This window comes from Strix aluco, chromosome 5 (genome assembly GCF_031877795.1).
Source record: "Strix aluco isolate bStrAlu1 chromosome 5, bStrAlu1.hap1, whole genome shotgun sequence".
Taxonomy (NCBI): Eukaryota; Metazoa; Chordata; class Aves; order Strigiformes; family Strigidae; genus Strix; species Strix aluco.
The window spans coordinates 53,558,698-53,586,551 of NC_133935.1; the positions used below are offsets into that span (position 1 = coordinate 53,558,698).

The following is a 27,854-nucleotide window of genomic DNA, read 5'->3' on the forward strand; positions in this document are numbered from 1 at the left end:
CGGCGCCAATCGCCGGGCCAGCCCCCGCCACGTGAGGCGGAGAGGGCGTGGCCAGTCAGCGCGGAAGGCCGCGGACCGTGAGGCGAAGCGCGGCGGGGTGCGGGCGCATGCGCTGTCTGTTCCCGCCGCTCCCTCAGCCCCGGCCCCTGCCGCCGCCGCGGTGCTGCCGGGCCGTGGGGCCCGTCCCACTGCGGGGCTGTGGGGCCGCGCTGCATTCTGGGAGAAGGCTCGGCCGCGCGGGGAGGGCGTCCGGCAGCGGCAGAAAGAGGCGGGACCCGGTGCAGGTGGGGCTGCGGCGGGACGGGACGGGACGGGACGGGACGGGACGGGACGGGACGGGACGGGTGGGATGTGCGGGGCCCGGCCCGGCCCGGCCCGGCCCGGCCCGGTCCGGCCCGACCCGACCCGACCTGCCGCCGCCGCTTCCCCGTGGCCTCCAGGCGGCCTGGCCGCGCAGGGTGGGGAGGCGAGTGGCTGCCCATCCTAAAGGAGTCAGGGCCTCGTTTGTAACTCCGGTGCGGCGGGGACACGGGCGTTGAAACTTAAACGGGCCGGCTTTGCCTCGGTGGGGGGTCTCTCCGGCGTGAGCCGCGGCCTCGGGGCCGGCGCGGCGCTCGCTGCCGGGCGGGCCCGCGGTGCTGCTGGGTGCTCGCCTGCTTTGCTGGCACTCGGCCAGGCCCCTGGGCAATGCGGCTGCTCCCCTGGGGAGTCGCTGGGGCAAGGCAGCCCTCGGGTGTTGGGCAGGGCAAAGGAAGGCCCTGGTGTTGAGGCTCAAATAAAACTGCCTTAAAGGGTTTGAATGCAGTACTGCAAAGGAGTCTGCTGTCAACGCGTGGATTAAGGTCGTTGCGAAGCTGTGTGTGGCCAGCAGTGTTAGGCTGGTGGCTAACAGGAGCAGGCATACATTATATGCTTGTGCAAGACGCTTTAAAAAGGCAGAAAGCAAACAGCTAGATTTAGTATTAGATTTTCACTTGTATAAGAGTATTATTTACTTACTGATAGCAAAAAAGAAAAGTTGAAGAGATTGCAGTGTAGTTTATTGTATCTTTTGAAGAATTGTTCTAGGTGCCATTGGCCAGGGTGTACTGGGCTGTATGGAATATTTGGTGTGCCCATGCCCAGGTTTCATAAAATCAACTGACTGAATATTGCAGAGACGGTTTGGTATGGGACAACAGTTGTAAGTGGAAAAAAAATGTAATAAACACCTAAATTGGAAGTATGATGAAAAATATGATTGTTTGGCTTTACTTAAAGCTTTTTTTTACTTTGTTTCAAATTGACCAACTATTTAGAAGACTTTTAGAAAAATATGTTGCTAAGGTTAAGCATGTTACCACTTGCGTACAGGAGGTAACTCGGGAGAAGCACAACTGGTCCATCAGGGTATCTTACACAGCTGCTTACTCCTGAGGATGAGAAAACCCTTCTGCTTTGGTAGCATTACTTCACTAGTAATCATGCAGTGTGTTTTTCCATCTTTATGAGATTCTTGTCCATAATTATGGACAGCACGTTGTATTGCAGAAGTCATTAGCTTTGTTTGTCCCATAAATCTTTATGTTTCTATGCTTTTAGGTCATTGTCTTAATGGATGTTAAAAATAAATAAAAAAATCTAGTCCTTTTTCTCTCTTAAAAAATTTTGTGTGTAGTATCTCTAAATAGCTTATTTATCCTTATGTGAGGGTTGTAACTGATCATGAAGCTCTTTCAGTCAGGAGGTTATAGTTCTTGAGCATTCATAGCTTTCTTTATCTAAGTTTGTATTTGGTTCATCATAAATTACTTAATCATTATTGTTCAAAATATGTTTGCTTCATTCTTTAAACATTTTGTGCACAAATGTGGGGTTTTTTTCTGAACTGTAGCCAAGAATTTTTTTAAGGTTACTTTTTACTTCTGACTTGATATTTCTGTGATAATAAAATGCCTTTCACTTAAGACACTAAAATTGAGAGCAAAATTTATGAAGGCTATTCAGTATTAATAATTATTAATTCTTTTTTATTATTCTTTATTAATAATTATTAAACAGTATTTTAGGGACTTGGGAGGGCTACAGGTGTGTACAAAGAGCACATTCAAAGAATATTCTGGACTTGTAATTCAGTAGACTTCGTAATAAAACACCTCATGGGTTTACTCGTTCCTGTCTTAAAAATTGTACATATTTAAGCATACTTACTTGTAGGAGCCAAAAGTGCTTCTGGGAGTTGGTTTGTTAGATGTATTGTTTCTGTTCAGATACAAGGCAGCATGTATATCTTAATTGGTTTTGTTTAGTTAAAACTTAAATGTTAATGTGTTAAATTTTTCTTCATTCTGTTGTCTGGGAAACACTGCAGAAGTTGCTTTAGACTATGATCACCTTGTTACCACTTTCATGGTTTTCATTGGCTTGTTGGGCCCTTTACCTTTCACTTAGTTAGGAAAGGGTGACTTACTGTTTGTTCTGGTATACTTTGTTTTATCTAAATAACATGACTTCTTGTAATTTTTTCAAAGACATTTAAATTGTGTTTCTTAGCCTCTTACTATTTAACATTCCTACTATGCTACTAGGCAGCCTGTCTTGCATGTAAGTTAGACTTCTTCATTTTGAAGTAGCTAGCTTCCTTCAGTACATACTTTCAAGTTCTCTTTAGAAAGTTTTTCCTTGAAATTTGGCAGATTACAATGAGCGCACCAAATAAAGCTCTGGAACTACAGCTGCAAATGAAGCAAAATGCTGAAGAGCTGCAGGATTTTATGAGAGAATTGGAGAGCTGGGAAAAAGATATTAAAGAAGTGGATTCTGAACTAAGGAAACAGAGTGGTGTCCCAGAAGAGGTAAAAATCACAAGTCCAGTGTCAATATTAATTCAGCGATCCATAATGCAATAGTTTATAGTAATTACTTTTAGCTTCAGCAAAAGTGCACGTGTTGACTTAAAATATCTGGATAGAAGGTACGAGATAACCCAGCTGACTCGTTCCTCATCTGAAGCAGACCAAAGATTCCTCTGTAAACTGTTCCAGCAACAGCTGTGGGGCAGAGGCCTCTGGAGGTGATGGGCCAGTAAATTTTTAATCACTTCCAGGTAAAGCTAGGAGAATATTTCTGTTTGCAACATCAGTATCACTTATTTATTAGTGACTTTTAATGTATTGGTGGGATACTTCAGTGATACTCTGCAGCGAGTTGTCTTCTAAAACTTAGCAATTATTACATGTATGACATAAAGTTGTTATTATTGAAAGATTTATACTTGCTGTCCGTAGTGGTTTTGTAGAGTTCCTGAGAACAGCTTGCTGGATGGATTTCTAAAATAAAACTAGCCAGTGATACAGATACCATATCTAAATATAGGTGCTATAGATTCTTCAATACAAGTGACTTTCACACATCTGTTTTATAATATATTACTTATTTCAATTTAGAATTTGCCACCAATTCGAAACAAGACTTTTAAGAAAAAGAAGAAAAGCAAAAGTAAAGTCCCTTCAAAGATAACCACTGAGGAAAACAAGAAAAACAAGATCAAGTCTTACGATTATGAAGCATGGGGAAAACTTGATGTGGTGAGTCAGAATATTTGCTTGTTAACTGAGTCTTGTCCCCGGTTGATTCTGTCTTAAATAAGATTTTCTTACAGTGCTGAGAGTTCAGTCCACAGGTCAGTATCTTGCTGTGCTGAGTACTGTATGAACATAGAAAGTAGCTTTCTTCCAAAAAGGTAGTGTTTAAAATTTGGCATATTGAGAAATACTAGTTTTCTATTGACTCTGCTCTCATTCAGCAGATTGAATTTGACTTTAAGGGGGGAAAAAATGGTTTAATGATAGATCTGTTAAAGTCATAACTTAATAGAATATAAGACTAAACACAGCTGGCACTATTAGAGAATAGATCTTTTACTTTTGAAGTGTGGAATACTCCTCGGAAAAGAGGACTTAAGCAGAGATTTTTCAGAATGCACTGCTAGTTCTGCTAAAGTTTTGCTTGATTTATTTTGTATTGTTAAATTATAATGAAGATAATCTTTTTTATCTGATTTCAGGATAAAATACTTGAAGAACTTGATAAAGAAGATAGTACTCATGATTCTGTATCTCCAGAATCAGACTCTGAGGAAGATGGAATCCGTATAGATGCAGAAAAAGCTCTTGCGGAGAAGGAAAAGGTTATAGCGTTGTAACTGTTTGTTATACTCAGTATTGGAGCCAGTTCTGTTTAATATCTTTATCAGTGATCTGGATGAGCAAATGGAGTGCACCCTCAGTAAGTTTGCAGACGACACCAAGTTGGGCAGGAGTGTTGATCTGCTTGAGGGTAGGAGGATTCTTACAGAGGGATCTGGACAGGCTGGAGCAGTGGGCTGAGGCCAGTTTTGTGAGGTTCAACAAGGCCAAGTGCCGGGTCCTGCACTTGAGACACAACAGCCCCATGCAATGCTACAGGCTTGAGGAAGAGTGACTGAAAGCAGCCCAGTGGAAAAGGACCTGGGGTTGTTGGTTGACAGCCGGCTGAATATGAGCTAGCAGTGTGCCCAGGGTGGCCAGAAAGGCCAGCAGCATCCTGGCTTGTATTAGAAATAGCGTGGCCAGCAGGACTAGGGAAGTGATCTTACCTCTGTACTTGGCACTGGCGAGGCTGCACCAAATTTGAGTACTGTGTTCAGTTTTGGGCCCCTCACTTCAAGAAAGACATTGAGGTGCTAGAGTGTGTCCAAAGAAGGGCAACAAAGCTGGTGAAGGGTCTAGAGCACAAGTCTTGTGAGGAACAGCTGAGGGAACTGGGGTTATTTAGCCTGGAGAAAAGGAGGCTCAGGGGAGACCTTATTGAGGAGGTTGTAGTGAGGTGGGTGTCAGTCTCTTCTCCCAAGTAATACGCAATAGGATGAGAGGAAATGGCCTCAAGTTGTGCCAGGGAGGTTTAGATTGGATATTAGGAAAAATTTCTTCACCAAAAGGGTTGTCAAGCATTGGAACAGGCTGCCTAGGGAAGTGGTGGAGTCACCATCCCTGGGAGGTATTTAGAAGATGTGTAGATGTGAGATGTGGTGCTTAGGGACATGGTTTAGTGGTGGACTTGGCAGTGTTAGGTTAACAGTTGGACTTGATCTTAAAGGTCTTTTGCACATAAATGATTCCGTGATTTGCAAAGTAGCAAGTTAGATATAGGAACTTCTGTAGTTTCTTTTAAAAGGTTGTGGACTGAAACTACACTTCTGGTGGAAGAATTGCCTGTTAGGAATGTTCTGTGTTTGTTTTCCTACCCATTATTCCAACATGCAAAATTCTCACTGCGTTTCTCTTTCTTCCCATCACCAGTTGCAGCAAACCTTGTCAGACTCTGCTTAATGTGCATTTATGATGATTAACGTATTAGTGGTTTTTTGGTTTGAGAAGTTGGATTGCTGTATAGAATTGCCATGGGGATCAAACTGGTGTTTACCTCAACGCAAGGTCTGAATGCCCCAGACTAAATCACTCATAATTTAAGATTAGTTCCTTTGCAAGGCCACTACATCTGGGAATGATGGGCGAACTTGTATGTCTTCCCTGCCTTGCAAGTTCAGTTTTACCTTATTTTGCAAGTAGAATACAGCAAGACCTATCTCATCCTTCGTTGTCATGTGAGATAGGCAAAGCTGGTTGTGTGACAGCTTCTGTAGTTCTGAGGAATTTCTTTGTTTACAAGCAATCACCTAACACCATCTGTCAGTCCATACTTTTCTGTAGTAGAGTTTCTTAGGGTTTTTTTGTCTGCATGGGTGACATCTGCTGCCTTTCCCTGCTGCAGTAGAAATTCCCTGAGGTATAATCTGCAGTCTACACTGAGGAATTGAAATGTCTTTGACCATTATTATCTTGGCTGCAGTGAAGCAGGTAAGGGCACACAAGATAAAAGTTTTGTCCCAAAGAAGGCAGAAATGAGTATATTTACCTTGGAAAGCAAAGATGCCCAATCTAGTTGCTAAAAAACCCCCCAAAATAATTCGGTAATTCTCTATGGCAATTTACGCAGCTGTGTATGTGCTTGTTCCTGGAAATGACCTACAGATATTGAAAATGAGTATATAATAAAACTCTCTTATTGCATAAATCATGAGAAATATTTAATATAAGATACTTAGAATAAAAAAATAAATAATAGAATAAATGTTTTGCAGTAAAGCAGTACTTTAGAGATGTTAAAAATGTTTGAGCATTCTAAAATACAAGCTTTGAATTTTTTCCCCAAAAATTAATAATGTGTCTATCAATGTACAGTAATTTGCTAATAAGACTTTCTTCTATTCACAGGGTAATAACTACTTTAAACAAGGGAACTTTGATGAAGCTATAAAATGCTACACTAGAGGGATGCATTCTGATCCGTACAATCCAGTATTGCCCACAAACAGAGCATCAGCTTTTTATAGAATGAAAAAGTAAGGCTTGTATTGTTAAATCCTTAATCTTTTCTTTTGAATGCTACCTTCAGATTTTTTGTCTGGTTTTAAGTCTTGATTATATTATTTACCATGCTGTAATACAACCTGTGTAAGACTGCTGTTGTAACCTGCTTTGCAGTTTCAAAGTAAAATAGGAATTGCTAAGATAAGGAATCTGGTAGTCTCTCTCATCTTTTTTTCCTCTGCTTTCATGTTGGAAGTTCACGGTCTTCTGTGTTACAGTGTAAGACTTTTAAAAAAAAAAAAAAAAAAAAAAAAAAAAAAAAGAAAAGTTCAGTCTCTACTTTGCCTTTCAGATTCAGTGAGCTCTATTTCTAAAGCTTTAATTGTTTGGGGGAAAGAAAGGGTATAGGAGATCTCGTTGGTTATTCTTTCTATTGCAGTAGAGATTGTTGACCTCTGTTTTCCTTTCCTGTTTTTATGTATTCTGAATTGAGAGATATTTAAATACTTGTTCTGTGCCCCTTCTGAAGCATGTAAAATTTCCCCTTTAGAGAGAGCCGGTTAAGCTTCAGAGTAAGCTAACTTGATGATTTTTTGGGTTTTGTTACCTAGATGTTTCCAGACTAACTCATTCATATTTTTGATAGGTTTTCTGTTGCAGAATCTGACTGCAATTTAGCACTTGCTTTAGATAAAAATTACATAAAGGCTTATGCCAGAAGAGGGGCTGCTCGCTTTGCTTTGAAAAATCTTCAAGGTGCTAAAGAAGGTGGGTCTTTTTAAAATTTTTTCCTTAAAATACATACAAACTGTTCATTTATCTGCTTGATTAAAGTTGGTGTGATTTGCTTATTTGGTGTAGGAATTTAATTTTCTTTTCCTGTAAACAAAGAAATAGAATGCCATATTCTTCTGTCAAGGTAAAATTCAAGCAGCCAGTCTTAATGATGATTAGAAGTTCTAGAATAATTCAGCTTTAAATGTTTTAGAATAATGTGTTCTTTGTAGTATCTCTAGCCTTTCAGGTAACTACAAAAAAGGGTTATCTCAAAAGAACGCTCTTATTTTATACTCTGGTTGCTAGTCTGTAATTCCTACCTGAAACATTGTTTTCTGATCTTCTAATAGATTATGAAAAAGTTTTAGAGCTGGATGCAAACAACTTTGAAGCAAAAAATGAGCTGAAGAAAATTGATCAGGTAAGAAGACTAATAGGCCCTAACATAAATTAATACGCCCTGTTCAGTTTATATCTGTATCAACTTATAACAAGAATTGAATTCAACAAAGTCTCATGTGCTTTTACTGGTATTTGTAGTTCACTGTGGTCAAAATCTGTAATTGAGTTTCTTCTGGATTAGCCAACACGTATGCAAACACCAGTGTAATGGTAGATTAGCAGACTAAGACTGGATGTGTGAACTAACATTAATTTTTTTTTTTTAATCTTCCTTCATATGTTTTTTCTACCTCCCGTGTTAATGTTTTTTTTCAGTCGTGCTTAATATTTTGGTGCAAGATAGCTCTACATATAAGAAAATCTATGTGTAAAGCTGACCTGTTAGACTGCTTGTAGTCCCACTGATTGCTGTGGTCTGCTAAACCACAAAGTGGGTTTAAGCCTAGCAGAACATAATACTCTACTGCAAGTATGAACCCTTTCATGACAGGGAGGGAATGTTAGTAAATATAAGCTCACCTGTCATTACTGTGTGAATATGCTTATACCTCTTCAACTGTACTTTTGAAAGTGCTTGAAAAATTTATTTTCAGAATGAAGAACCAAAGACTCCAGTAATTGAAGATATTAATGATCTCTAAATTGGAATATATACAGACAGGTTCCATGGGTTATTTTACATTGTTTCATTTACATTGCTTCAGAAATTACATACTTTTTATTTACCAAGTAAGATTCTGACTCACAGATCCTCATAGAAATACATTGTCAAGAACAGTTTAGAATGATCTCTTCAGTTTACATTCAGCTTAGAACATGGGCACTTCTGTTAAAATGCTTGACAGATTTTTGCATCTTAAAAGTTTTAGAATTTATCGTAATTTATGTTCTGAAAATGCGTAAATGGAGGAATTACTTATTGTGGAAAAAAATACATCTTTGCAGGCTCTGTCATCAAGAAGTTCTGAACAAAAAGAGTTTGAAGATGTGGTCAGGCCAGAATTAACAGATGAAGAGAAGCAGCGCATTGAATACCAGCAGCAAAAGCAGAAGGCTATTACAGAGAAAGATCTGGTAAGTCACAGATTCCGGTGGAACAGGAGAGATAGCAAAGAAAAGTGTTGTGCTCTTAGCTATGCAAATGTTTAAATTAAACTTGATATTGTGTTGAACTTCATAAATACAGTATCATTGATATATCCTTAATTGTTACCCATTTTGGGCTCTGTAGGGAGGGGAGGGGGAGAGTGAAGTTCTGTCTGGACTTTTCTGGAGGAATAATTATACAAGGTAGCTTTTACAGCCCAAATTGTATATGATAGATTTCAAATACGTAGTAAGATAAGTAGAACTTGAACTTTAGAGATCCTATTTCTCCAGTACTGTATACATCTTGATCCCTGCTTGTTCAGGTGGAGTTGTGGGCTATTTCTTGTATTTCAAACCTCTGATTATGTGGTGAAAAGTAGGTATGAAATGGACTTCAGGGAGTGCAGGCAACAATGACAATAAAAATGTATTTCTGGATACATGGTCTCGGCTCGCAGTTGGCTTATTGATTTCTCCCTCTCCCCACTGTTGCAATAAGGAAATAACATTATCGACTAAAATATAATTTCTTTCTGTTCTCTTACCTACCTATTTAACTTCTGGATTTAATCAATATTCAGATTTCCTATACTGGTTGTAAGAGGTAATTAGTAGGAAAAGAATGAAAGCAGAGATTAAGTAGGTAAAAGGAACAAAAGTTTGAAGAGACCACAGAAAAGAAATCTCAGTCTAGTGCAATGCTTTGTCGGTAGCAGAGTTGACTCACTGTGGGCCTGCTCCTGGCAACATGGATCCTGTCAAGTCTGAACTCTGGCCTTCGCTTTTCTGCCAGTGAGTAGAGTAGTGGCAGTGAAGATAATACATGGCTTTATATTAGTATTGAGAAGCAAAAGGTAGTTTTAGTCTCTTGGAAACAAAAATAATTAATGTAATTTTGTTGTATGGAGCATTAATGAGAAAATAACAGGAGGTACAGGGTGGCTTATCCTGCACATCAAGAGTAAAGATAAATGACAAGTTATAGACTTAAAAGTAGCAAAAATTTTTTCATACTGGAAAAAATGTAAGATTTTTTTTTGTGTCTGCCTCCAAGCTTAGATATGAAGAAATATGCCATAAATATCTGCCCTGATGTGGGAGTCCTTTGTGATCCATCTTCTTGGCATTGTGATCCTGTCTAACTCAAAATGATAAGATAAACTTATTGCACAAGATCTTTCTCAACGCTATTCTTTTCTAACCTAAATATTACAGGGTAATGGTTATTTCAAAGAAGGGAAGTATGAGACTGCAATAGAATGTTATACCCGTGGTATAGCAGCAGATGGCACCAATGCACTTCTGCCAGCTAACAGAGCCATGGCCTATCTAAAGATCGAAAAGTAAGTAGGATTGCATGTGCTAGACTGTTTCTTTGTTGTGAACTAGATAGAAGAACGATCCAGTAGACTTTCAGTCAGGTTAAGTTACTGCCACTCCTAATCCTCTTTAGAATTCAGTCTAGAATAAATCATATTGAAAACAGTAAGAGAAAAAGAACAGCTCAATATGTGTGATCTTACAATGCATTTCATATGAAATAAGTTCTGAGAGAATAAAATAGCATCAGCATGAAATTATAGTTTCTAAAGTTTGATTTTCATTTTTATGTGTGTAAAAATTCTAGATATTCACTTTTCTCAAAAGACCTGCCCAAAGCCTTATGTCTTTTTTGACTATAAAAACCAGTCAGCTATTAAATGTTGCACTGTAAAAAGAAGTGGATTATAACTTCTCACTTCACAGGGAATGGGTAGGAACTTTTTCTGGAAATTGTCATCTTTTAAAATATTTTTCTTTAAGTCCACAAATGGAGACGTGTATGTGTATTTTTAATTAAGCTTTGTTCAAATAATCCAGTACGAAATGCATGCTTTCTAGCAAATGAGAGAAATTCCATATGACCATTTTTGAACTCTGAATTTTTTTGACTCCCTGATGGTATGGTAGTTTAAACCTTTTAAACTGGTAGCATGAGAATTAGACAGCTGAGCATTATGTTGGTCATCTCTCCTAACATGACGTGGCTGGGTATCTGTAGAGACAATACATTGATCTCAAATTATGAGATTATAAAATAGGTTGCACAGGTAGTATTTCTGACCCAGCATTTGTAATTTAGTACTGAAGCCATAGAAGACATCATAATGCAAATAGTGTTCTCAGAGAGTCGGAGGAAGTGGTATTTTAATTGAATGACCAAGCAAGAAAATTGATTTTGTACAATAAATCAGTGTAACGTGGGGTTTTACATTTCAAAGATGATCCAAACATAAAATGCAACAGGATCTTACTGGTATTATAAACCTCTAGAACTGATAATAACTGGGGAAAAAAAAAAGTTTCCCTAAATTTAATGATACATTGAAAGAGGGGAAGAGGAATGAATGAAAATACTTTAATATGCACATAGTGGAATCGTGACCTAACATAACTGGCATGAGGAAATTTGATCTTACAGTGAAGCAAATTACTTTAATGCAAGGATATACTGACTTCTCATTCTGAAATAGTTAAGGACAAGTCATAGAAATTCAGATGGAATTTATTCTCCTATATGCTTGCTTCTCCTTACTTGTACTTTTATTGTATGTTTGTAATGGTATTTCTGGTTTTCGGAAGTGCAAAGCTATGATGCTGACTTTTTAAGGCTATTTAATGTTTAAAGTGGACTCTGCTCTGACAGGCTTTAAGTATTTATTTTCACAGAGCAAGTGAATTTCTTTGTGATGATAAAAAGACAGCAGTGTGTCATGAGATACCAAAAGAGTTGACTGAAATTTCAAGGTGCTGAGAAATCATATTTTATATGTTTACTTTTATTTTACATTTTAGCTCAGTGGTGTGTATATATATGTATATAAGTAATTAAAGATCTATCTTCATATATTAATTGCTTTGGGTAGCTCTGTCTCTTCAGTTGAAACTGCCTCTTGAAACTGATTATTAATTTTGTACTAATCTTTTGCTGAGATATGAAGAGGCAGAAAATGACTGTACACAAGCTCTGCTCTTAGATGCCTCCTATTCTAAAGCCTTTGCCAGAAGAGGAGCTGCCAGAGTTGCTCTTGGAAAGCTAAAAGAAGCTATGGAAGGTATGACTTTGAATTAGCCTAAGTATGATACTAAGTAATAAATACATCCTGATTTTTTTATCTTCTAATAGCAATTAAATCAACTGCTGACTAATTGAGATTATCAGTGCAAAAGTTAAGAATGGTGGGGTTTTGTTGTGTTTCGTTGAATACATATAAAACCTTTTGTGTTGGATCAGAAGACAGTTTTATGTGATATTACAACTACTGTTGCTTATGAGAAGTAGTAAGAAATAGTTTGAAAAAATGTGCTTAAAAACTAGGTCATTATATAAACATTAGGGTGACTTGCCTGCCTTTAATTAGTTTAGAGCTGTGAAAGGAAAATAGAAGATCTTAAAATTTTTCAGGAGTATTTGTAACTTGATGTCTACAGTTTTCATATGTTGTTTTTCACTCAGACTTTGAAGCTGTTCTGAAGCTGGAACCTGGAAATAAACAAGCAGTAAATGAACTCACTAAAATAAGGAATGTATGTATACTTGTGCTTTTTGTAAATTTTATTGTAAGCTTCTAGTAATAAAATGTTTTCATTCTTTATTATGTAATTTTTAATACATCTTATAATTATTCCTCAAACTTTTGATCTTTTGGACAAATTACCATTTTTTTTTTTTCAGGAATTAGCTGAGAAAGAACAGTGGACTCGTCAAGAATATCCTGCAGTATTGATAAAAGAAACAGAAATAAAAAATATAGTGAAACTGATTGATAATCCATTATACCTGAAATCAACAGTAAGTTGTTTTGTGAGTTGTTTTCTATAATGACGGGAAGAGTAGAGCTTAGAGTTAAAATCCACTTCCTTATTTATGTAGGCTGACTCCTGATAAATACATCTTGCCTGTTGAAAGCCCAAAATCTACAGATTTACTCTTTTGATATTTTTCAAGAACATAACTTTCAATAATGTAATTGCTTCCATGTGTGTGTAACAGTAGCAGTGGTGTAAGCGTTCAGCCTACAGTACCACGCTTGGGAAACATGGTGTATGCCTGCATCTATAATATGAAATGGGGAGGCAACCCTCTCCTGGGTCCCTAGCTAACATTGCAGTTGAGAGTAAGGGGGAGGCGGGTAAGTCTGTGTTTGATTGCAGACTTGAGAAAGCTGAGAAAGCTCTGGGTAAACTCCCTTTCTTTTCATCTGCTGTTTACAGTTTCTGTAGCAGTTGTAGTGGTAACAAGACACGTTGCCTACCAGTGTCGTATGCTGGTGTCACCTAGGGCTACAACAAGAGCCTTGACCCTGCATTTTCATAGACATAAACTAGAATAGCTGGGTATTGGTTTTCAAGAAACGGTATTTTTGGACTATGAATTATCAGTGGTTATAGATTTAATGAGTTACATATGACAAAATATGATGATACAGATTAATACCAGCTTTATGTATTAGCCTTCCCCTTTTAGTACACAGAATCTTTATACATTCAGCAGTGAGTTGTGTAAATACAAAGCATGCTCACACTTGGAGTACTGTAGTGTTCTGCTCTTCATGATTTCAAAATGTTTACCTCCATTAAATATATAATTCAGCTGGATAGGTTTTGTAGAAAATGCGTGATTATTTTGATCTTGGCTGGGGGGGGGGAAGAGGGGGGATGATGGGAGGGTGGAGACAGAGTATTATATGCTCTTTATAACCAGATACAATATTTCTAGAAAGGTAAATAATCTTGATGTGAAGTAGCTGAAATACTATAGACAATTATATTAAGTTTTCAGTTTGGCTGCTAAATTAAGGGGGGGAGACACTAGGCTGTTTTTTCCTTGTTATTCTGTTAAGGCAGAACAAGTATAGGTGAAGCATCTGTGCTTTTAGTACTGCCCAAGGATTGGAAGAGAACACTGTAATTTTGTTTCATATCCACCAGGCAGCCTCACAATCTTAGATCAATGATGAGATGGTATATTGACACGGCAAACCGTGTATTGTCTGTCAATACACCAACAAGACAAGGGTTTTTTGGCATGATTTAAGGCAGTTTGCAAACTGCTGCAAAGAGATGATGGGATTTTGTTAGAGTTGGACAGAAATCTGCTATTTCTAGAAGTCTGAATTGTTCAGTATGTTCAATTGTGTATATTTGCATCTGTATTTCTGGAGCAGTATACACTATGTTCATGTTCAGGACATGAAATTCCAAAGTAAAAGGTGATGAATTTTTTTTCTTCCCCCCACTCCCCCAGTGTTTCCTTGCAAGACCTGTGAGTGCTAGGTAATGGCCAAAAATAATAGTAATCATTTAGGGATTAAACAAGCTGAAGCATTTTAGTTAGCGTGTCCTCTAGTGGTGAAATTAATTGCCTTATGATGTATGTAACTTGGTCAACCAGCAGGGCTGAGTTACAGATATTTATCATCAAAATTTTAAGTTGAGGGTCAAGGTCTGTGTTGCTGGATGGATGCTTGTTTAGCTAAATTACAAAGCTTGACCAGGTCATTGGTCAAAATATATGGTAGTGCTTGCCCATTCAACCTTAGTAGGTGGAAAAAAGAAGCTTTTTTTTTTTTTTATTACTGGGAAAACAGAATGCAGATTCTGAGATCCTCTAAAGTAAGGATACACTGGTTTATGAGGTAAAGCAATAAAATGATCATAGAAGGCTTCCTGTAGAATGTCATGAAGTTTCCTTTTTTGCCATTTATCTTATTGAAAGTATCTTCCATGTGCATCACTACAGATGAAACCAGTTTTCATGAGATTTAAAATTAAACACAGCTGTTTATTTGAGGCCTGTATATACACTGATGTTGAGGCTACACACATGATATGAGTTATGTGTTCTGTTTAGAAGCCTCTGCGAAGAATACCCATTGAGGAAATTGATGATGACACACCAAATAGTGATTTGCCCAGCACTACTGCTTTAATAAGTAACTGGAGGAATTCAGTGAGTGTTGAAACAACAGACAATCTAGATCAGGATGATCAGTTGACTACAACAGACATTCCAAAAGCAAAGCATTTGAAAATAGAAGAAATCAGTGATACATCACCATTACAGTAAGTATAAAAATTCTGCTCCTCTTCTTAAAAGGTAAATGCAGTTGAAATGTAATCTTCATTTTCAGATTTCTACATTGGATGAGGTATCAAATATACTTAGGAGAATCTGAATTAAAAAGAAAATACTGAAAGATACTGCAGTTCTTACATGTGTGCCTCTTTGATCATATAGTGGCTAAGTGTGGTCTATTTAGTGTCAGATGAAAAACTAGTCTTGTCCTTATATTTCAAATATAAATAAATTAATATTTTCCTGTATGCCATACTCTTGCTTGTGCACTTCATCTTTCCTAGCTGTGATTTTTATTTGTAATGTTTTAGAGTAGATGCTGAGCAGACTTTAAACATCCTTTGCCACACCAGTTGTGAGAGAAAAGAAGCAGATGAGAGTGTCACCACTCTTTCCTCTGCTGAGCAGGCAGCCGATAAGTTTAGGTTTGCTCAGAGTTCCCAAGTTCTGCTGTGTTAGCTAGACAAACTCAAGTCTGGCTGGCTGAAACTAGGCTGAAGTATAGAAGCCACTATCCTAACTTTATTCCTGTTAAGTGTTGGAACTGTACTTGTCTGCTTAGGAGAGCTCTGAATGCATTGGCATCATCTCATTCTGTTAATACTAAATACTTTTTATGGAATTCTGATTGAAGAATTTTTATGAGAAACACACACACACCCTCACACACCCTTACCTACCTTTTCCAGCTCAGATGGATTTACCGTGAAGTGTTGAAGAAAAAAGTATATTTCTTAGCCATTTTATAACTTCTGAAAAATAAATGGACTTAAATGACAAATTGTAGGACAAAAAATAGCTCCACTGTAATCAGTATTGAAAACGGTTTGTTCATTTGACATTGTTAGTGTTTGGCATTGTGAAATTGCAGAAAATGTAATTATCTTTTTTTGCAGCTGTGTGTGGTAGAAATCTGTACCATAAAATACAGTTATTTCCAGAAACAAAGTAGAGAAAGGCTGAGTATATTTGTAAGTATTTGCAGGTGTGGGCTTTTTAGAAAAGATGAATCAAGTATAAAGCTTCCCTAATTTGAAGGGTTTTTCAGATACCCGCTTAAACTAAAATACATTATTTTTTAAAAATTTTTTATACTATTTTAATGAATTGAAAGATCTCCAGCTAGGTCTCAGTGTAGGATTTCCCTAAAGGTTTTCTTCATTATGTGTTTCATAATCTCTCCGCAGGCTTCCTGCTAGTGTGAAAGGAATTTCGTCAGTGTTGCATCCATCTTTCCCTGTGAACAAACAGAGGGAAAAAGAAATCAAAAGGTCATTTAGGTCTGCTTCTCCAGTCCCTGTCATTCCGGCAAACTCTTTCCAGCTTGAGTCTGACTTCAGGAAGTTGAAAGACTGCCCAGAAAATATGTACTTATACCTGAAGGTATGAAATGTAGTATTGATTGGAAGTCCTTGGACAGTTTCTTCAGCTGACATCAGAGAAACTTGGGAAAGGGTGGCTATCTTTAGAGTGTCTTAACAGTGTACAATAGTCCCTTTCTTTAATTGTCTTCACATAATACTGAGTAGTTTGATCCATATTTGAGTATTTCTCCTCTTGTGCCTGATTTTTCACTTACCTTGCTTTGAGTACAATCTCTGCATAATCTGTCTCTTCTTTCAGACATAGGCCCTGGCTCTGTAAAGACTTAAATACATTGGTAACCATGTTAAATTCTAATTTTTCAAATGAATGCTTTAGGGTAATTAGAGACATAGCAATATTCTCATCTTTTTAAACTGAACAAATGCTTGAAACATATCAATCTACTTAATGTGTACTTCTGCTTATATATATTTTTTAAAAATTTGCTTAGAATTCTCTTAAAAGAAGTTAGCAGTCATCATCACAAACAAACCAAAAAACCCAAATTAGTGTTCAACATCAAATAGTGCAAGTGATTGTTTTTCTGGTTTTGCTTTCATGCACTTCAGTGTTATTCAAGACATCCTAAAAACTCATTTCTAGTTGTCAGGACTCATCTGTATTTTTTGCCTAAAAATAACACTTTTTTAATTTTTCCAAAGCAAATAGAGCCTTCGCTTTATTCAAAACTGTTCCAGAAATCCTTAGATCCAGACTTGTTTAACCAGATACTGAAAATTCTACATGATTTCTATATTGAGTAAGTTTAATTCCTCCTTTGTTGTACATTGCTTATTGCTATTCTGGGGTTTTTTGCCTTTTTTTTTTTCCTCCCTAGCCCCACCCTTGGGCTTACAAAATTATTTCCCGCGTGCAGCATTACATAAGCATGATGCAATAATTGGAATGATTCAGTTTCTCCTTCTTAAGAAATCAAACATATCTTGAAAAATCAGATTTAAAAAAGAGGCAAAGATTCAGGATTTACTGTACGTTGTTGAATTCAGTTCTGCTAAATAGCATCGGAAACTGAATATAAGACTATATGAAATAATTTTTGTTCATATTAGGTTGTTTGTTGTTATATATGTATGTTGTTTGTTGTTATGTATGTATGTTTGTTGTTATATATGTATGTTGTTATATATAATTGCACAATATTAGCTTTCTATATTAACTTTGTAAAGTTGAGAAATAGAGGGTTTAATTTTTGTGCAACACTTACTGTGATGCGTTTCAACTTCTATTTTTAATTATCTGCTAGCATTTTACAGTAGCCTATAGTAAATATGTATTGGAGCTAGAAGTTCTGTAAGACAGGACCTGACAATTATTTTTGAAATTTATGCTACCGTTTGACTCTTAAACTTCATTTTGTCTGTCAGAGGCAGTGTGTGGCTTCTCTGAATTACTCTGAGAGCACACACTCAGAATGTTTTTAAGGTGTTGTTTTATGGAGAAAAGCAAACAAAAAATCAATATTAGCCTTTCCCTTGATTTCTTTAAAGGTAAATATCCATCATGTGGGTAAAACATGACATCTTAAAAGATATGGTCCTACATTTGGTGATAGGACATATAAGGGCTAGAAAGTTGAAATTGTTTCCAATAAGGTGAAAGACATTTCTTCTGGAGGTAGACAGGACAAGTTATGAAAAAAAATACTGCTTTTTAGTATTTGTAACAAAGACAGTGCCTATTTACTGTTGACAAAAAAAAATGTAAAATGAACACAATCTATGAATGTTCTGTATACTTAAAAATTATGACAACTGTAATGTGGTGCTTTTTGCTGAGCTTCCTATGGCCACAGGTGCTACTTCCCCTCACACACCCTAACAGGTATAAAGATGGTGATGTTATGGCAAGGTATAAGCATTAAATCATATAAGAGCCTTTCTGTACATGAACAGCTGTCAGTTTGCATCAGTCTAGGTTTTTATATTTCTTCACTCTTGCTCTGTATCAGAATGATACTTGCATAAAGATTTCTGGATGTTGACTTCTTGCTTTGTGGGTGGAACAATGAACAGGGAAGATGAGAAAGGCAGCGAATGTGAGAGAGACAGACAAGGGAATTCCATTGGTCCTTTAATTTCTTGTTCCTGAAGTCTTTAATATTGCTTGCAGCTACTGAATCTTTCTAATCAACAGTAGTTATTTTTATATTTCTAATAATCTTCTTCAGGAAAGAAGAGCCGTCGCTCATCCTTGAAATCCTCCAGAGGCTATCTGAATTAAAAAGATTTGATATGGCAGTAATGTTTATGTCAGGCTCAGAGAAAAAAAGTAAGTAATTCAGTAGTGTCCTTTTAAACTTCATTTGTGATACTGTAGAATCTAGCAAGAAAGATGTAAAATTTACTGCTATTCTTGTTGTTTATTCCATGTAATAATCAGTTTAGTTGTCTAGCTCTTTTGATTGTTTTAGAAGTTAATATGAATGTCATGTAATTTTTCTTAATCTTTTGATTCCTTATTAAGGCTTGAAAACTACAGCTAAATCCTCTTGTTTTTATCAGTAATACCACTGCATTTTAGTCTGATAAAGTAAGCTTCTCTAGCATTTTGGTTTGTAGCTGGTAATGTTACCAATTTATGAAGTTGTATGAAATCTTGTATCTGAGATGCAAGGTATCTAGATTACACAGTTTTCACAATTTATGACCATTTTTTGGCAATCCTGACTTTACTGTTGGCAAAAAGAATGCAGATGTCTCTAAACCACTCAGCCTCGTCATCTGTCCTGTTCTTGAGGCATCACTTAAATTAGTTTGCAATTCAGGTTGACACTGGCTTGAATTCATGGTTTATAAAAGTGGGGTTTGTCTCAAATATTTTCTTTATTTAGCACACTAGACAGACTATGGAGCAGGGAAACACTTAGAAGCAAAACATTCCTCTGGGACCAAATAATGTCAAATTTACTATCTACAGCTGAGTGTCGCTCACATATCACAATTTTCAAAATATAATGGTTATTAATCTCCTTAAAATTACTTGTTTGTCTTAAGAGGAATTTCCTTGCACTTCATTATGAATTGCATTCACGCCTTTAACCTGCTGTAAGCTTTATCTGCCATCTGGCATTAACTTATATTCTGCATTTAATGGTATAGTGCCAAGATAGTAAACAAAATGAAAGCTATCTCTTTATGTTGTCAGGATTATATACCTGTTTAAGGAAATGTTAGGCAGCTCGTGGGCATCAAAACAAAGCAAAAGGTTCCCTTTGCTACTTTTTTCATCCTCTCAGTAGTTCTAAAAACGTACTCGTATTTCAGCTATATAAAATTAGTCTCACTGAGGAAAGAACTAGACTAATTTAAGGGTGTGAATAACAAAACTAACAGTTTTTGCTGGGATTTTCTCTTACAGTTGCACAGGTATTGTTCAATCATGTGAAACACATGGGATTGAAAGATACTTCTGTTGAAGAATTGGAGAAGAAATATGGCATTTTAGTGAAATGACTGATGTGTAAACTTCTGCTTCTGCACTTCTTTCATGTGGAAATCAGTGAAGAAGACTGGGATTTGTTGCTTTTGTATAAGTAATGAAACTCTTAAACTTGGTTTAGCCAAATGGCAAGTGCCTGAAGAGATAATTATCTAGGTCTGCAGGTACGTTTGCTTTCCAGCACCTGAAACTATACAGATCTACATTATCTTCAATGGAATCTGTTTGCTTAAGAAAACAATTGGGCAGTTTGGTATTCAGGGTCGGGACTGTAGATAGAGATCTTTATTAAAAAGGAAAAAAAAAAAGTATTTATAAACATGTCTTTGGTAAGATGTGCATGTCTCTTATTTTAGAAAATAAACTGAATATTGAAGATACTAAATTTTTAAGGAACTTTTTTTTAACTAAGGTGCCTAACTCATTCTTCTCTAAGGATACACCATATCAGAAAATGTAATGTGCAAAGCAAACCTGAGGTGTGATGACCAAAAGTATTCCAGAGCTCTTTTACTTGAGTTTACCCAAAAGCTGAGTTTTAGTATTGACAGCTGAGGTATTTCTGTGAACCTCAACTGTAATTGCAGAACAGAAGGAAGCCAAATACTGTTGAATTAAACTAGAAGTGTAGGAAAAAACACTTTTTGTTGTCTTCGGAGAGTACTTTTAAAATATTCTAATGAAACTTATCTTTTGGGTCAATTTTTCCTAAAGAGATAAAGCCCTTGAGAAGCCTCAGGAAGCTAAGCAGAATACCTTTCCAGTATGCAGAAGACAAAGGCAGGAAATCACCTGAAATTCTTAGATGTGATGAGAAATGGCATTAGGCATAATAAACTATTTGTACTGTTCATGTGACCACAAGAAGGAAATAACAGCACTTTTCAAGTATACTGTAAGGTTTAACTGTAGTAGCCCAAGTAGTGGCATCTAAAAATTTGCCTCTATCTCTAGGCTTGACTGCTGTTGCTTGCATCCTCCTGATACTAATGTTCTGCCAGCTTGCTTTCGTCCTGATTCAGCCCTTGTGCTTTAGTGATGTTTCTCTTGACTATGGAAGCCTTCTGACATTAATGATTTTGTTTTGGTAGTTGTGCAAGTTTAATCATTCAGAGGAGTGATTAAACTGCTGTAGCATTCAAAAAGACTTCAAACTTCCAAGATGGATTAATAGGAAAAAGTATGAATTTTATCTGTGATGTAGTCAGTATTAGAAAACTAATTTTAAATCATTTGCAGGTGTGTAATGTCCTAGTTCAGATATAATCCAGTTATTAAAAAAAAATGTAAGAGCTGCATCCTTGGGCTGGGTAGCAACTGACGTGAATGGAGCGCTAGATCCCTAAGGTAGCTTCTAGTTAGCCCTGGAACTCAGCACTAGGGGAATAGCCGGTGTTACTGGTGAAATGGAAGAGCCGCCATATAACTCTGCTTGCAGCTTACCTACCATAGGAACTTATTACTAGGTGTGTCCCAAGTTACTTGATAACTGGCCATTTCTTCCCCTTGTTGTAAAGTACTTCTGATAACGTATGGGGGATACTGCTGTAACTAATAGAAGTGAGGGGAGAGTAGTTATCAAAGTAATTTTATACGCCTTTGTAGATACAGTGTACCTTCTTATGGACCGTTATGAGTTGTTCAGTGTAGAGCTGAGGTGTATGCCTCACTAGGTTATACTACAGAGCATTTGGTACCTTCTCAGAATCTGCTTCTTGAAGACTGTTGGATGAAAACAGATGATTGTAATATGGATCCTTGACAGTTAAAAGCAAAATGATAGCAGAAAGATTTGAAACCTAGGCCAGAAATCACCTACAACTCCACTTCATCCAGTCTCCTATGCTTTTAATGACAATAAGCTGCTATATTTGGTTTCTGGTCCCACTCCTGCTTTACAGACATTTCTGTTCAGGATTTGTAGGTGTAGGAAGGCTGATTGAAAGGAAGCTGTTCAAGCGTGTACAATTTGGTAGGGTGGATAGGTGGACCTGATTCATGTTGCTACTGAACTTAGGCCACCAAGATTTATCTTGCAAGTGATACTGTACTGTAGCCTTTTGCAATATCTGATGGGGACTTGCCAAGTCCCTGAGGTGCCTTTTCAGTGTGCAGAAAACAACGCAAGATGGAGACCAGAATGCAGGCATTCCGAGAAGTGCTAGCTTCACTTGCTCCAGGAGATGGCAGTGTTTTTCCCTTCTAAATTGTTACAGATTGCCAAATCTCAGAATTGAAGTGTTTAATGAAATGTGGAGAAGATTCATAGATCTGAAGTAAGTCAAGAATTCTTTTTAGGGAAAGAGGAGGATTTTTGGTTGGGGGGTATTTTTTTTTTTTTTTTTTTAATTCAACACCTTCTCAATGGTTATGTCCTTATTGTGTCAGGAAAAGAAAGTCTTGAGGTAAATAGTGTGAGACAACTGACAAAACAGTGTGGAATACTTTATAGTCCTTTGGTATGTTATGGCATTCAAGGTGTCAAAAATCTGAGGTCATGTTTGCTGCAGTGACTGATTCAGATTTGAGTTTTCATTCCTTTGCTAACCAGTATTAAATGTTGTATTTTTCTAGACAGCTTTTTAACTTGTCAAGATCATTTTTTAGTTTGAGTGTTGTCCTCCAATAGATCTGGGAGACACTCAGATATTGTCTTTATCAGATATTGATTTCATCATTGTTAGAATATTGATGGAACTGATCCTAGGACATACTTCTGCAGAACATCCTTACAGCTTTCTGTTTTGATAGTAGACTGTGATTTTATTTTTTGCCTTTGTGATAACTCTAGCTTACTCTGCGTTCGTACAGTAATAGTTTCATCTGAGCGGTGTTTGTCTTATAAAAATGTCCTGTGATAGACAGATGTTAGGATAAAGTTACTTCATCTACTGCTTTTTCATTATACTACTGTGGAAGAAAGGATAACTTGTTCTTGGTCAGCTTGTGTCAGTTATTGTGGAAATCATAAATGAGGACAGTTTAAGTACTTGTTCCAAAATATTTTTTAGAATTAAAAATTAATGGTCTAGTCTAGTCTCTGGTCAAGGAGTTTTTGCTTCTTCTCTTCTTCCCTCTCTTTCTGTTTAAAAATAGGCGTTTTAGCTTGCCAATTGTCAAATGTAACTACTAGGACTACTGCTGGTTTTGAGGCTATTTTTTAACATCTTATTAATAGAAGATTAACATACTAATTTTTAACGTATCTTATAGAGACATCTTTTGGGCTCAGAGAACCTGTGAACATCAAACTTCAGGAAACTTGCATTCCAACCCCTTCTTTTCTTTTACTAGGCAGAGATATTTCTTTGTCAGTGATGTGAATACAGTTGCTTGTAGTTGCCATCACTAGGGAATACTGAAGTGAAAACAGCCATCGAACAGTTCATTTCTAATATCATCAGCTATCAGTAGTTTTACTTCCATCTTGCATAGCTGATACTTGTTTTTTTCTTTTAATGCCAGTGCACTTACAGAGCAATCTCTTCTTACTCTTGTCAACTGCTGTTTATTATGTTTTTTGGTTCTGATATGGTCCTTGTGTTCTCTTGTTGCTCCTACTTAATTATTAAATAATCTATCCTCGTTTTCATTACTTAGGCTTTTCTCTTCTGAGATTGGAGAGCCCTTTGTTGTTCAGGTTGGTCCCTTTTTACGTTTGTTATCCTTCCTTTTCATTGGCATCATTTGAGCTTGTTATCTTGATATCATTTATTTGGGAACTGCCAGGTCTCCTGTACCCTTTTCTGCCCTTAGATTTTCTTCCCATGAAACCTTACTGAGCAGTGTTAGAACAGAGGAAGAAGCAGAGAGAAGACCAAGTGCATGAAGCTTTCAGAGTTGCGTTTAGGTGCTGTGATGTCTAGGGAGCTTGAGATTACTGTCGATATTAGAAACTAAGAATTTGGGGCATTAAATATACACGTTTTTTTCCCTCCTCCATCTATATCCCATCTGATGTCAACTGTAAGCCAAGGAGGCCATGCCAGTTTTCTGCCACTAGGGTTTTTTTTAATTTGTCTAAATTAGTGCTTTTCTAGGAATAGCAAGAAGAGCTTTAATAAAAGCATAGGGCTGCACATGTGTTGACTCTCACTTCTCCCAAGGTAAGATTTGCCCTGTAGCTTTTCTTTTGTAGTAGCTGACAATCAGACTATATTTTTCTTTCTCAGATCTTAGAGCCAATGGTGTTCTGAACTGCATTGTATCACTGCTGCCTTTGCATGGATGCTTTAGTAACTTCCTTAAGGTACATTTCTAAGGGCTGTGTTATTCAGAGGACAAAATGACCCTGCAAAATCTTTTGTTATTGATTATGCTTGAGGGAGCAGGAAACTAACCTGACTTCTTAGGAACACATCCTAAGTTTGAATCTAGTCTTCATTTAATATTAGCAGGTGCAAGTCTGCCAAAGGACCTGGAATGGCATTAGTGATTAATCTGACCTTATCTGCTTTACTGGTTAGACTTAGGGAAAATACAACTTTTGGAATAAAAGGTAAAATTGTATTTTTCAGTGTTGTCACATCTCTTAAAGTATGCAGTTCAGCCTGATTTGCAGCAGTGAAGTTGTGTGGGTTTTATGCATCTGTCTGTACCTTTTTCTTTGTAGTATTTCACATGAACTGCTTGTATCAGATCTATCTCATTGCATCTGTCACCATGTGCCAATTCCCTCTCTCTGAATTTCAGTCTTCCTTTTCACTGTGCCCTTTTTGTTTTCCGTCAGGTTCAAGACATTGTATTCTCCACTGCCTTCCTTCTGTCATTAGTTGCAAGCTCAGCCTCTAAGTGTTATTTGAAGGCTCCTTTTAGTTTTCTAAAAATTTCTGCTCAAGGCTCTTTGTTTCTGAAAGCTCCTTCCAACAGCTCTGCTTCTTCAGACTCCCATTTTGTAGGAATGTTGCACTGTAATGTCTGGCTTTATAAACGGAAGCAAGCACAGCATTAGAAACCAAGGAAATTACTCCCCCCTCCCCCCCTTGCTTCCTGTTCAAGTGGTTGCTGAGTTCAGTTGTGGTTGGATACACTGGAATCTTCTGCTTTCTCAACAGTAGCAGAAGGTAGTATTTGCTTTCCAAAAGACATCATCTTCAAACTTTAGTTGTTCTAGTCTGCCAACAGTTGTTGCATTAATAAAGTTTAAGGTGGCAGGGTAAAAAATAAATTTGATTCCTTATTCCTTCATACAGTTAAGTCTACCTGGGTTTTAAAGCAAGAAATGGACCATTAGGCACAAGTACTGATTACATTAACCAACAACTGGATATACGACAGTCTTCCTTGTCTGATGAGATAGGACAGATTCATGTTCTGTGTAAACTATTAAAGTCCTGTTTTGTGACTACATACTTGGACATGTCTGCCACAATGAGCTGAGCAGCAGATCAGAGTCTAAGTGAGGAAACCCACAAAAACCTTCAAATAAAAAACAAACAGAAAAACCCAGATTTTTTTACTTTTGTATGTATCACAGGAATGGCTGCTTGTATTTCAGGTTGCAAGGTCATGTACTTAGGAGCAGCTTCATCCGTAAAGAATCAGGACTCGGTTTAAATGGTTGATTTGCCTGGCTGTCGTTGTGATGGGAGAATAGTATGTGACTCCTTAAGTCCAAATCTGGGTCTTTCTGGCTACACCAGGCTGAGTACTCAGTTTGACAAGTGGTGCTTGAACCTTGTTTATCATGAATTGTATCACTCCTGGAAAAAACAGGAACACTTTGCTGACTTCAAAAAAGTGTACTCTGGAGTCTTTGAGAAGTGGAAATGCTGCCAACTTTTTTCAAAAAAAGCCTGAAGATCAGGTTGTTGAAATAAGTAATGAGCTACTGCTGTACACCAAAGCTTGTGTGTAACACCATGTAGCACATGAGCCTTGAGGACTCCAATTCTGTTCTTGGTGTTAAGATTTCTTTGCATTTTGTGATTGGATTCTGGTGGTTGTGAAAATTAGCAAGGCTGTTACAGGGTTACATCTTACAACAGAGGGGTAAAAACTTTTTAAGGAATATTTTCCATACAATCTGTAACAAAGAAAGGACATGAAATAAATACTTAAGAATTTGCCAGACCTTTGCCATTTTATTCTGCTTCATATTTAATTCTTCTGTGGACAAGCTTATGTGATTGATTGGTAAAGCTGGCCTCTCTCATCCAAAAATCTGCAAGCATTAATTGAGCTTAAGGAGAACATCTTTGTTTAAATTTTTATCATCCCTAGACTTTAAAATTAAAGCAAGAGAGAGAAGTGGATTCACTCCTTGCACTGGTTTGCAACTGTCAAGTTTTGGCTTGATCTGACCTTGAGAGAGCCCTTGTCCTGTGTCCCACCCCCACTCAAAATACTGCTGCAAGTGGCTCAGTGCTGCCTAAAAATGGGTACAGACCACAGCAAGTGGGATCTTAGATGTCTGGAGCCTTTTTAAGGAGCTGAGGAGCAACCTCTACTTCATTTCTGTCTTAAACTTCTAAGAGGACATCTGGGTAAAACAAATGCTTTGCAGCTTGATTAACTGTTTGCCTGCTTTGTTCAAACTGTAACTGTGTGTCCCTGGGCTTCTGCTTTCTGGTTGTCTTCATGGCTTTGACAGAGCCCTGGGTGAGGCAGATGCCCTGTGGGACTTGTACCGATGGCTTGTGGCCACTGGCTTATGGTGGCACAGAGAAAGTCCTTCCTCCAGGGGTTTGCAATCTAAATAGATAACATGTAGCATAGTCTTCCCACTGCTAGAGCTGGGGGACTGAATGCCTGGAGAGGCTGTGGAGAGACTTCCCTTTTTGCAGTAAAACCCTTTCTGTGGGTCTGCATGGACTCAGTGATTATTCCTGGAGTGGAAAGGACTTGGCTTCCAGCTGAGAGGGGCAAGAGATGGTACTTCTCTCTGGGCTGTGGTGGAGATAAGGCCATCAGCTGACACGCCACATCATCTGGGATGCAGAAGGGGATGTGTTTTACCAGTGTGAATGCCAGCTCCTTCCCAGTGTAATGCAAAAACTGACTGACTGGGGGGTGAAGAATAGGAGTTTATTTCACAGGACTCAAAATCAGTGTTTTTTTCTAGGACTTTCAATATTTCAATCTCAATTTCAATATTCAGTGTTTTCAACATTTCTCTCTACTTCAGTAAAATCTAAACATTAATGAATATTTAACATGAGATTTGGAGAAGTTAGGAACATGAAGAAACCCTACTACCCATTTTTGATCCCTAGGTCTGTTTTAGTAACTTCCGCTAGCTTTCCTCTCTCAGAATTACATTTTGTCCTTGTCTTTGTCCTTTCATGCTTTTGCCTGTCACATACCGAGTTTATCTGAAGCCAGCTGTACTAAGGACAGATTCCTGTGGTCAGTGTTCCCAACATCAGATTTTGTCAGAATAGCTCTGCTGGTTCAGAAGCAAAGAAGAAATTTGGCTTGGTCAGGATACCCACATGCTGCATATAAAACACCCTGAGTCTTTGGCTGTATTCCTACCTGGTCTGTGCTGATAGAAACAGGAAGCCCCTGTGCCACACTGCTAGAGCTCCAGCATCAAGTCATTTCTTAAGGCTTCTTTCTCCAACTACAGTAATGCCAATGCAAAATAACATTATAGGGATCAGTTGCTCTGTTCAGAGGCTGACTAGGACTCTTGTTTGTTCCTGTTCAGCTACCTGGGGTAACAGTACAGGGCTCTTCATCTTAAGACTCTCAGACATTAGCGGTTGATAAAAGGAAGTTTGTTTCTCACTCCCAGTTGCCTAATGCATAAAACAGAGCTTGTTCTAAACTTCATTCCTTTCTTCCCCTGCTGATTCCCTCTAGGCTGATACTTGCCATCCTTCAGCCTGCCTGTTCTCTCTGTCATTGCCAGTTCCTGGCTGAATATAGCCCATGCATTTGTCAGAGCAAGAGGGATGTTTAGAATGGATTGAATTTAATCAGAACAATAGACTAAAGCAGCATTTTCAGGTAACTCAATGTATTCGACCTCCCTGTGTACAGGATTTCCCCACATACAGTACTGCACACTGACAAATTTAAAAACTTAAGATGGCTATTTCCAAACTGATGAACATCTGTTAGGAGGTTACCAAAGACACAAGGGACAACTAGATGCCCATGTGCCTCTGAATCTCAGGAAAAAAGAGCTGTATTATACAGCCTATGGGAGCAGTCCTAGATCCAGCTGTATTACAGACTGCAAGGACACTTAGACTAATCAGTGCTTGGGAAAAGAAGGGAAACCAAGCGATAAAGTGAGTGGCAACACC

The 27,854-nt window shown here is 37.7% G+C and overlaps 1 protein-coding gene across 2 annotated transcripts; it reads left to right on the forward strand.

Annotated features, from left to right (window-relative positions):
• The first annotated feature begins 70 nt into the window (after positions 1-70).
• On the forward strand, positions 71-19,984 carry RPAP3 (RNA polymerase II associated protein 3). 2 transcript variants are annotated; one of them, XM_074827370.1, is made up of 17 exons: positions 71-284; positions 2,676-2,834; positions 3,426-3,566; positions 4,046-4,168; positions 6,294-6,421; positions 7,036-7,157; positions 7,517-7,587; positions 8,514-8,642; positions 9,873-10,000; positions 11,631-11,752; positions 12,154-12,224; positions 12,373-12,489; positions 14,551-14,762; positions 15,963-16,158; positions 16,803-16,900; positions 18,329-18,429; positions 19,519-19,984. In XM_074827370.1, exons 1-17 carry the CDS (start codon positions 108-110, stop codon positions 19,611-19,613), a joined length of 2,190 nt encoding a protein of 729 aa, XP_074683471.1. In that variant the 5' UTR covers positions 71-107; the 3' UTR covers positions 19,614-19,984. The 2 variants fall into 2 exon arrangements, with proteins under 2 accessions (XP_074683471.1, XP_074683472.1); XM_074827371.1 differs by lacking the exon at positions 71-284 and adding an exon at positions 416-515.
• Positions 19,985-27,854: the final 7,870 nt, after the last annotated feature.

Coding starts and splice junctions, on each gene's coding strand:
- RPAP3 (XM_074827370.1), top strand. CDS start 108: ATGCGCTGTCTGTTCCCGCCGCTCCCTCAGCCCCGGCCCCTGCCGCCG. Junction 285..2,675: donor AGAGGCGGGACCCGGTGCAG/GTGGGGCTGCGG, acceptor GAAATTTGGCAG/ATTACAATGAGCGCACCAAA. Junction 8,643..9,872: donor CTATTACAGAGAAAGATCTG/GTAAGTCACAGA, acceptor TAAATATTACAG/GGTAATGGTTATTTCAAAGA.